The sequence below is a fragment of the Emys orbicularis genome, chromosome 14, assembly GCF_028017835.1.
Source record: "Emys orbicularis isolate rEmyOrb1 chromosome 14, rEmyOrb1.hap1, whole genome shotgun sequence".
Lineage (NCBI taxonomy): Eukaryota > Metazoa > Chordata > Testudines > Emydidae > Emys > Emys orbicularis.
The window spans coordinates 8,398,433-8,410,027 of record NC_088696.1 but is presented as its reverse complement, the minus strand read 5'-3'; the positions used below and the strand labels follow the sequence as shown (position 1 = coordinate 8,410,027).

The following is an 11,595-nucleotide window of genomic DNA, read 5'->3' as shown; positions in this document are numbered from 1 at the left end:
ATGACCATGAGTCCTGCCCTGTCTTGGTTCCTCCCTCTTGGATGTTTACTGGTTTTGATGCATGAAGCGCAAGGCTTTTTCTTGCCCAATGGCACACACTTCGAGAGCCTTTTGAGCAGATATCACGCCAGAGCCAAGAGAGCCATTCCAAGGTCAGACAAAGAGGAGATTTTGATGCTTCATAACCAGCTGAGAGGTGAAGTCTATCCTTCAGCCTCCAATATGGAATATATGGTGAGTTCAACTATTGGTACTGAAATTTGTGTGACCACATCCGTTTTTCTTCTGGCCAGAGGACAGTAACACATTCTGCTAGTGCTTTCCTGGAGCCATCTTATCCCACTGAATTGTTTTTGTTGGAAGAGGGACCATTAGTGGGTCAACTAGTCCATCCCACTGCATAGTTTTAGGACTGATTTCATTATTCATAAAACATCCTCAGTACTGTCTAGTCTAGCCCTGAATGCCTCCATTGATGGCAATTCCACAACCTCCCTTGGCAGCTTATTCCATACCTAAATGTCATCCAAGTACCCGGTTTTCCCTAACATTTAACCTCCATTCTCCCTGTTGAAGCTTCAGCCGCTTAAGACTCTGGCATTGTGGAATGCCATTGTCTGCACAGAGAAGCCACACCAGCCATCTCTGGGAAGCATTTACTCACCTACAGTAATCACACCTTTGCTGGGGTTCTTTGGCTTGCCGTAGTTATGGCCCAGTGCCTCTGGTGATATGCTAACACCACCAGTTCTCATTGACTTCAATGGCAGTTGAATATGCTCAGCACCTTGGAGGATCAGGACTTCTCCATCTGCAATATAGGCCCAATCTGTTAAAATCTTTAGAAAGCCTCCCATTGAGGTCAGTGGTAGATGAACTGGTGGTATTTGGTGTGTTTTTTCCTCCTGACCTCAAGGAACCAAAATACACTCAATGTGTACTCTCACTTCAGAGAGAGCCCTTGAAAAGTCAAAGTGTTAAGTGTGTCTTTACCAGCAGCAGCAATTAAGGTGACTACATTTTCACCATAGAGCTTTCCATACAGCGCCGTGGGCCCTACCTTGAGCTATTTATGGGGTGTCTTCAAAATATTGTGGAATCAGAGAACAACAGAGGGTAGTAATTTTTATGCATTTATCTCCCCTGCAAATATTGTTACTGCAAAAATAGCACCAGTTTGACAGTCTGTCTCCTCTGAATTGATTCATTGAGCTGGTAATTGAGACTGTGTGTAAAAAGGATTCATGTGATATAAAAGGCATCTTTTATTAATAATACCTTTTGCCATTTGACTGAATGCCATAAATGTAAAACTCTGCCTTAAGAGAACAGGGAGGAAGAGTAAGGGAGAAAAGGCAATATTATATCTGTCTTTACTTTTACATCAGCTCTTCAGATAAGCCTTAAGAGTGCCAGGTTCCTTGCTATTAGTTGTTGCTGCTTTGTCAGTGAGAGAGAGTTACAGTCCTTCCTAAGAATTGTTTTATTGTATCCCTGTTGTTCAGTAGACTGGGATATTCTGCGGGCTGCCTGTAACATACTGCAAGGGAAGATGTAGCTTGATTGATTCCAAGAAAGTAAACACAAAGCAATGCAAGAAAGCCAAATGCATTTTCGTTGGCTTTGGGGATCTAAAAGTGCTTCAGTAGTGGAGTGTTCACTGGCTGACTTCTATTTACTCGTCCAGGATGGTTACTGGTTTATGTTTGTCTTTGCTCAGGGTGCTTTTCTAGTGGTTTTATGGGAGACTTTGTACAAATGAAAGAGCCTGGTATGCTGTGAAGAAAGAAGTTGGGTATAAAATGGTGCTACTTGGAAAGACTATAATCAGCCTTTCATGTGTTCATGTTTACCTAATATTCCTCGGGAATCCTTGCACGCATTCTGAGCGCGAAGTTAACTTTAATCCTTTGTTTTAAACCGAACACGTCTCAGCCTTTGCTTATTTAAGATGATGGGCTGTTTTCAGTGCTGTTCAGAAAGAGAGAGGCTAAAGGCTTAATTTTTTTTTTTAATTTGATGCTGGTAGCAAACTCTTCATAGGAGAAGACTTGGCATTAATTTGTGGATAAGTAGGTAGAACATGGGTTCTTGGTTAACAGCATCCATGTGTTGGCTGTGAAACTCCATTATCCCATGTCTATATCTGATGCACTTAAATGACCTAAAGTTGCACAGAGAGCTGACGTTTTCCAGGAAATGGAGATATTCATCTGCTGTGTCATTATTATCCAACATATACCAAAATTAAATGATGTAGCCAGTTCAATAACATATATGTATGCTGAGCAACATATACTCTTTATTGTTCGAGAGCAATTATACATATAACTGAAGCAAGAGAATGATTCAAGCAAAGGGAAAAAATGTCTGAGGATGGGGTAACAGTAGAGTGGAGAGAGAATAGAAATTCAATAAAGCCGTAACCTAGTGCAATGCAAGCTGTTTTGCTTGACTATGTTAGGATAATGGAGTTCAAGGTTAACAGTGGTATTCAGTGTTAATGGAAAATGAGTTCCATGGCTCCCTTTTGGCAGGCTTTGTTCTAGGCCAGATGTGAACAGTATACATTCTTCCAGATGAAGCTGGCCAGAAATAAAATTACCCTAACCACCTTGCAACTTTAGTACATACACTTCCACTGTATGTTTTTATTATAGAACAGTAGTAATGGTGATGGCTTACGGCCAAAACAAAACAAGCTCCATATTGATAATAAACCTTGAAAAATAAGCAGCAGCTTCTAAGACACCAGTGACCTTTAGGTTGGCTTAGTCAGCAGCAATGAACATCAAAAACCTTACCTTGCTCAGAGGGGCTGGATGACACATGTATTGTCTGTCAGTTCTCAATGGATTTTTCCAACAAATTAACAGGCTACAAATGATTGGGCTACATGTATTCCTAGAAGGAAAGTATCTTAGTTCCCTTGCATGTGGAATTAACCTGTCCTTCCTCTATGTGATTAAAAGTAGTGAAATTACTAATCATGAATGTGGAGGGGATCGTATTACTAGGTGGGGCAAGCAAGCTGGTTCAAGGTTCTGCCAACGCACCTCAAACCACCTTGTAGAATATCTGCTATTCCAGTTCCACACCAGTCCTGCCACAGCAGTGGAGTTGGTTGAGATTAGCCAGTTACTTGTGTGAGTTAAAATAGCATTCCAACCCAAATGTCACATTTACAAACAAGACAAGTGAGCAAATGCATGCCTAATTGTGCATGCTCTTATTGTAGTTGCATGTGCAAATTGCGATAATGGTTTATGTAAACTGTGCATGTGTTTTGTGTACATAATTATGTCCTTAACTTCATTCAAAAACTATCCCAAGTCTCCAGAAGTAAAAAGTGTTCGAAACCGTTTTGAATCATGTTGACCGCCAGCACATTTTAAACCATTTCCTGGAGAGTATCCACCACAGTGAAGACTTGTGCAGTCACATTCACCAATATACAATATGTATTTACTTTCTCTGGGTTACAGCTGCCTATTGCTATGGCAGTTAGGTTACAGAAAATCTGAACACAAGAAAAAACAAATTTAAGCTGACACTTAAAACCAATCAATGCAGTGGTTCTCAAACTTTTGTACTGGTGACCCCTTCCACATAGCAAGCCTCTGAGTGTGACCCCACTTATAAATTAAAAACACTTTTTTATATATTTAACACCATTATAAATGCCGGATGCAAAGCAGGGTTTGGTGTGGAGGCTGACAGCTCGCGACTCCCCATGTAATAACCATGTGACCCCCTGAGGGGTCCCAACCCCCAGTTTGAGAACCCCTGAATTAATGTGTCTTGCATCTTGCTCTGCAAATTGCTAGACTCAGGCTCTTCCAGCTTGCCAAAGAGTGAATTTAAATAAGTCACAGTGAGTGTAGGTGGTTAGTGCAGTTCTGGCTTTAATGTTGATCTTAGATATTGATTTGAGTATTTGGCATTAAGGGGTCTTCAGAGAACAGTCTGAAGTCTATTTTGTTGATATATTTATTGCATTTGGAATCATTCCAGTCTCCTGAAGGCATTCATATGTTGAAAGAGAAGCAAATGGCAGCTCTAATTTAAATAGCATGGTTTTGTAATGTGATGCCGGCAGAACCAAGCATCTCCGAATCAAGCATGAATCCACACAAAAAACCCCGAGCTCGTTCCCAGTCTTTCATTGAGTGTCTCTTGCCTGTATTGGTTTGTTTTATCCATAGACACCAGAGGAAGATGTAGCACATATGTTCATGTCAATTTCCATTTAGTGGCCTATTGTTCATGTCCTGTGGTCTCTGCATTAAATTAGGAGACTTGGAAAGCAACTGCCTTTGAGGCTGCACTCTGGAGGGCTCTGGTGGAAAGCTCTGAAATACTAGGAACGTTAGGATCTTGTGAGAGCTTCTGTGGCTTTAGACTGGGTTTGAAGAGGGTCAGATAAAGGCTGGTGTTTATAGGGTGCACAAAGTGGCAGACCATGAGGAGTCTTGTGTCCATGTACAAGGGCCAACCACAGTTGTAGTCTCTGTTCTGAGTCAACAAGTCACCCCAAAAGGGGCAGGGATGACCAGGGCCAGGGCCCCCTACTCACTCCTCATTGGCCAGTGGAGCTGGATGGCTGGAATAGAGAGCGCATAGTGGTCATACTCCCTCTGTATGTGAGGTAAGCTCCAGGAGACATTGCATTTCTCTCATGCCAGCATGGTGTGACCCTGCATTGCCCCAATGTAACTGCCAGACTCTGCCCCTAAATGTTAGGGTGACCAGATGTCCCGATTTTATAGGGACAGTCCCAATTTGGGGGTCTTTTTCTTATATAGGTTCCTATTACCCCCATCCCTGTCCCGATTTTTCACATTTGCTGTCTGGTCACCCTACTAAATGTTCAGTTGCTCAGATGCCATCATAGTTGTCTATCTGCTGGATCCTAAGTGCCCTCAGCTTTCATAGACCTTTGCAAGAGTTGTGAGAGCAAAGCGCCTCACAGGTTTGGGCCCAGTGGCTGCCTGTCTTGGTGAAGCTAGGAAGAAGATGGAAGGATCTGTTGGTACATTAAGAAAAAAGTAATGTTTTCATTCATAGCCTATGCAGTCCAAAACATTGGTAAATGTTCAATAGGGAACAATCTTGTGTTAGTCTGGGTGAAGTAGGTATGAACAACTAGGTCCTTTCTGCCTCTGGATCCTACGATTTATTTTATTTATGGACATGTGCATCAACATTTTAATCCCAGTAAAATTTCCCATCAGTACCTTTGTGGTCAGTAAGACTGTCAATAATTAAACACTGCAAGCGCATTGCAATTCATCGACACAGCACTATCTACTATGTTCAAAAATCCACTTTTAAGCAAATTTGTTCATGATAGACTGCAGTCGGCTCAGAAAACAACACACTCCCCATTGAAGATGTGCACAAAGGGGTAGTTGAGAGGAATATACTGACGTTAAGTTTGGACCCTCACCCCACATTCGCGTCATTGCGCCGAAGAATCAGCAGCTCCGAACTAGAGTTGATCATATGTGGTATCTCCCAAGAAGCGCGATGCCAGACGTTGAAAAGTGGGACTATTTTGTGCTGGATCCATGCATTTCCATTTTATTAAATGGGGAATTCACTCCCAGGTCAGGGCCCTGCATTGCATTGCATTGCATAATACTAGGTCTGAGAGGCTGGGCTGGGAATCACGTGCAAGTCTTAACCCTCATAGGTTCTGCTGGTCCCGTCTCTTGGTTCTTAAGGTATGTCTCCGCTGCATGCTTCTTTCAGCAGCGTGTAGAAGAATACAGACATGGGTAGCCCCTCTAACGTGGGTATAAATAGCAGTGCAGACCATGAGGCATAGCTGGGACAAGTAAAGACACACCTGAAGTGTGTGTGTATGTACCTGCGTACATATCCTACATGGCTCTCTACTCACCTGAGCCATGCGTCCCAGTCTACACTGCTGTTTTTAGCAATGTAGCGTCCCACTGCTGGAGTCTTTCATTGATACGTGTAGCTACACATCATAGTGTGGAAACAGCTTGCTTTTCACTGCGGCACGTAGCTACATGTAGCCTGCGTGCCGCCAGCGCTGTGTAGTGTAGGCATAACCTAAGTCTAATGTAAGATGTTTTCAGACTGAGAGTATTTGTCAATGGATCTGTTCTTTGATTCTCACGCAGACCTGGGATGATGAGCTGGAAAGATCTGCAGAGGCTTGGGCCCAGGAGTGCATCTGGGATCATGGACCTGCCAGCCTCATTATGTCCATTGGTCAGAATTTGGCTGTTCATTGGGGCAGGTAAGAGATGGAACGCTGAGTGTCTAATGTGCCATATCTGTTAATAGTGTCATTCTGGGTCTCACCCTGTTTGACAGTTTGGGAGGTTTGTCTTGTCAATATTTAGTAAAAAGAACTTGACTAGCTGGAAAAAAGGAGCTGTGAAACCGATACAGTAATAACATCTATTGGGCCTTTCAGCCAGCAGTGCCCAACATGCTTAGGAAATGTTAAGTAAACCTCACTATTTGGTGGGTTTACCTGTGAGGCACAGAGAGGTGAAGGGACTTGCCTAACGTCATACAGAGACTCCGTGGCAGAGTTGGCATCAGAATCTAGGACCCTGACTCCCAAGTCCCCTGTTTCACGTAGCTTTGCTCTGTCCGTTAACCAGCAAAGAAGTTTCTCAGGAACCATTTTTGGCCATTCCCACTAGGTCTGAACACTGTTATAAATCCTCTAAGTGCATCGCACCATATTTCCCTTTTCACTTCCCAATTTATCTTTACTGCAACCACTTTGTATTTGCTTGCAGATGGCCATGTAATTCTAGGTGAGCAAATAGTTTGTTTTATACTCCCGGGAAAAAAACCTGGGGCTTTGGAAATTATTGTGTTTCTGCATCCACATGGATTGCTCTGCCAGCTCCTGGTGAGAAGAACCCATCTGGTGCTTTCCACTGAGGAGACTCATCAAATGGCAATCTGTTTCTTTGTTGTCATTTTCCTGAGCATTGTTGGCCTAATGAACCACGTTGGATTCTGTCCAGATAAGCTGTTGTGAGCTCAACCAATGGCTAAATTGGAGCTCATCTGGTGCCGATGTTAAGGGTGAATTTAGTGTTTCTTTTAAAGTCTTAATTGTTCTTACAAACAAAGGAGCTAGCGGAGTCAGGACATAATTTGTGTTTTGTTAGGCAAATCTTTTCCTTTCATCATTAACCTACAGGCTTGGTTGTGATTATGCCCATTGTAAAACTCAGTTGAAGTCAGTGGGGTTTCTTCAGTGTAAGACTGATGTGATATCAGAATTGGGCCCAATTTTTTTTTGACAAATTGCAGTAACAAAGGAGGAGGCGGTCTTGTGGTTAACATACAGGACTGGGAGTCAGGAGACCAGGGTTCTAACCTGGGCTCCACTACAGACTTCCTGGGTGACCTTGGGCTAATCATGTACTGTAGGTCCCAATCTTGTTCCCATTGAAATCAGTGAGAAAACTGCCATTGATTTCAGTGCATGAAGGATTGGGTCCATAAGCCCTCTACCTCAATTTCCTCATCAGTAAAATGGGGCCAATGTTACCTACCTCACCACATACTGTGACACAGAATTCATTAATGGTTTTAAAGCATGTTGAGGTCATCAGACAAAGGTTATGATGGAAGTGCAAAGTATCCTTGATAATGACATCTGTGATTCCAGTGATTTGCTCATTTACATCCCAGACAGATTGCTACATCCCAGCTTGAGGTACTGTTAGTTACAATTGGTGAAAGGCTACCTGGGCCCATCGTACACAGCAGGCACTGTGTGTATCTACATAATTTTGCTGACATTTACAACAGAAGCACGGATCACAGTGCAACGGTGCCACAGACCACATTTACAAGTGCGCTGCATGCCCAAACCACATACCACACGTGCCTACTGCACGGCTGCTGAGGACATGAGTGTACTTCCAGATGTAACGAATTGTCTAGTGGTAAAATAGGTACATGACTTTCCGTTTAATATGTTTGGCAACCCCTAGCTGATGTTTACTTTCAAAATACAACCTTCTGCCAAACTGAAGTCTTTTGTAATTGAGTGGAAAAGCCAAGGGGACATTTCAGGTCAACGGCTTTTGAAGAGAAAGCTAAACCTATAAATACTACAGAATGTCCGATTGGGTCGTGGATTTTAAAGAAACAGTCCCTAATACTTGCCTGCATGTAAAACACCAGAGATTTGTCGTTAGTCAAAATATGACGCTGGCTTTTTCTACAATTTCCTATGGTCCCTCTGTTTGTTAAAGTTGCAGCTCCTTACCAAGATGGCACCACATTGCACGGTGAACTCACTTTACAATTATCTTGTACCAAATTATTGAGAATTTCATATTAACAAAAGGGGACCTGGGCGTGCTGAGGTTGGGTTGAAAACCCACAGTTCTAGTTAGCGATCCAGCTCGTTATGTATCTTTGGTCTTTCAGGTATCGTTCTCCAGCCTTCCACGTCCAATCTTGGTATGACGAAGTTAAAGATTATACTTATCCGTATCCCCACGAATGTGACCCTTGGTGTCCAGAAAGATGCTCTGGAGCAATGTGCACTCACTATACCCAGGTAAAGAAGAGGAAGGAAACATGAAGTCCTGAGTTCTGTGTCTGAACTTGGTGCGTTCCCTCACACCCCGCGTAGCCCATAGCACTAGTGTAACCCACACACCTCCTGGGTGTGGTGTTCTGTCCCATCTAGTGGCACCGAGACCACTTAGAGAGAGAGATTGAGTCTGCTCTGCAGCTTTAGCTAACAGCTGCATGGCTTTTAGCTCATGCATTAGAGGCCCATGTATTTAGCTCCTGAGGTCCCAGGTTCGATCCTGCCCGCCGACGACCGGGGTCTGTCAGCATTAAACCAGCATTAGCATTTATTTTATTCAGCAGTAATGCAAAGCACCTATAGGCCTGTATCCTGTACGATGTTGGCTTCAGCAGTTAGCATAAGGCTTGAGGCCTGTGAACTTCGGCACAGATAAACAGCCTAACAGTCACCTCCTGCATTTTGCGGAACTGGAAATAGAGTGTGTTTGGGGGAATTTTGTCCATAACGCCACCAGCCAGCCACAGGAATGTGAGCTAATACCAGCTTTTGGATAGAACCTCCGCAGATGTCTGACCACAAGAGTGCCATGGCAATGTATTGATGTATATAATAATAAATTAAGATAATTAATATACTAACCTATAGGAGAAGGGCACCTCAACATTAGTAGGGTGAGGAAATACAAATAAGGAAGAAACCCGTACTGAATATGCATTAGACAGTGGCATCCGTGTAACTTCTTATAAAAGTTGTATCCCAGCATGTTTGCAGGGGTAGGAGGAGATGTAGATGCTAGTCATTATGAAAATATACTCAGGAAGCTTGATCGAATGTGCCTTTTGTGGCATTCTGTTTTTTAAAATGTCTGTGTTACACTTTCAGATCGTTTGGGCCACAACAAACAAGGTTGGCTGTGCTGTAAACGTCTGCAAACAGATGAGTGTTTGGGGAGAAATCTGGGAGAATGCCGTCTACCTGGTCTGCAACTACTCTCCCAAGTAAGGAAGACACAATATGTTTCCCCCCACCACCACCACCAACTCTTAAAACTACATCCTGGCAAGTTGCTTAACAAATATAGAATCTGGTGCAGAGATTTCAATCAGGGGCCCCGTTGTGATAAGTTCTATATGGACATGTAGCAAGTGACAGTCTCTGCCTCAGAGAGCTTACAGTTACGTAACTCAAGCATTCAGGATTGAGCCAGTCTTGGGTTGGGCTTCTTCTAGAAGTAGAAGTTGCATTTAAAACCTTTGAATGAATGCATCTGTGGCAAGATTTTAGTAAGAGGTTTGGCCTGGGTCACAAATTGATATTGATGTTAATATTGTTTCATATTTAATTGGTAGGCCCTAGAAATCTGCCCTGTGCAGCACAAGACACAAATATCAAAGATGCCCCTGTCCCAGAGAGCATAGAGTTTAGAATACAGCTATAGAAAGGCAACACAACACTGAAAGGTCTGGAGAAAGAAGTCAATATATACATGAAGGTATTCTGATTGCAGACTCCATTGAGTTCTGCTGAGCATTAAGGTTGGGGGGAACACAGTCATCACAGTGAAGTAAGGGAATTGTGTGTGTGGCATAGAGGCTATTTAACAGAAAAAAATTTCTCACATGCTTTTTTCAGGGGGAACTGGATTGGAGAAGCTCCTTATAAAAATGGTAGACCCTGCTCTGAATGCCCACCGAGCTATGGAGGAAGCTGCCAGAACAACCTCTGTTACAAAGGTAGGTGATCAATAAGCTATTTCTCTCAGCTCAGTGCATCATGGGGAAATGCAGATGATTTCACCTAGGTCCTTTCTGTGTGGTATGGAGAAATTGGAAAAGAAATGTTTCTGGAAACTTTTCATTAAAAGCAGTTACAGATTTGTATGCTTTTAATTCACCACGGTTAACTCTGAAACATACAGAATAAGGTGAAGCAGGTACTATATGAGAATTTCATGTAACTCCCTAAAACCTAGAGCTCAAATTCTGCTTGTATGCACTGGTGTAAAGCCAGAGTAACTCCATCAGTTCAAGGAAGTTTCTCTGAGTTACCCTGGTGTAACTGAGATCAGTTTGGCCCAGTGAATTTAGGCTTGTGTATGTCGTAGCTATAAGCAATACCATCCTCATTTGGCTTGCTCTATACATGGTGCTCTATTTAGTAAATGAAAACTATTATTAATTCTGAAACCATCAGTGAAATTGCTCATATTTAAAATAGAGGATGCACTGGAGCTGTGTGTCGATGGTATCTTCTTTCTTTACCTACAGAAGCCTTTTCCTCTGTGAAGGAGTGAGCCTGTTTTCATAGATGCAGACAAACTCCCTGGAGACTTGTTCAAAGCAAAGATTTTGGGCCCAAATCAATTTAGGTGCTTGATTTTTAGTAGCCTGAGCAATGAGGAAGCAAACAGGTATGCAATGTATTTCCATATGGAAGAGAAAAGAGAGAATGGAATGAGACCACTGGCTGTACAGCTGGAGGGAGAAATTCCTCTACGAGATCAGTCATCAGTTTGTCCGTATCATTCCTCTCTTCATTGCTGGGGATGTAAGCAAAGTGAGGTTTCAGCTAGGAGGACAAGTCAAGGGAAGTGGATTTAGCTTGTGCCACTTTGGAGCTTTTTTCCCTAACTACGGACTTTAGGGTATGTCTAAACTGCAATTAAAAACCTGCGGCTGGCCCATGCCAGCTGACTTGGGCTTGCAGGGCTCAGGCTGTGGGGCTGTTTAATTGGGGTGTAGACTTCCGGGCTCGGGCTGGAGCCCAAACTTTGGGACCATCACACCTCCTAGAGCCTGGGCTCAGAAGTCGGCACTGCAATGAAACAGCCCCAGAGCCCAAGCCCCACAAGCCCGAGTCGGCTGACACAAGCCAGCCGCGGGCGTCTACCTGCAGTGTAGACCTATCCTCAGAGGGCACAAGAGCATTAACTTTGCAGCAAAGTAAGGAGAAATGTAGTGCATGCTGTGTTGATTTGACCTAGCAATGATGACACTACCAGGACCTTCATATCAGAGTGGACAGAATAAATCTATGATGAG

At 43.2% G+C, this 11,595-nt stretch overlaps 1 protein-coding gene across 1 annotated transcript in view; it reads left to right on the top strand.

Annotated features, from left to right (window-relative positions):
* The window catches only part of CRISPLD2 (cysteine rich secretory protein LCCL domain containing 2), a 29,236-nt gene continuing 17,641 nt past the window's right edge, over positions 1-11,595 (top strand). The window contains exons 1-5 of the mRNA XM_065416640.1: positions 1-234; positions 6,153-6,271; positions 8,443-8,575; positions 9,437-9,552; positions 10,187-10,287. Coding sequence (XP_065272712.1) covers positions 1-234; positions 6,153-6,271; positions 8,443-8,575; positions 9,437-9,552; positions 10,187-10,287 — 703 coding nt within the window. The remainder of the gene's footprint in view (positions 235-6,152; positions 6,272-8,442; positions 8,576-9,436; positions 9,553-10,186; positions 10,288-11,595) is intronic.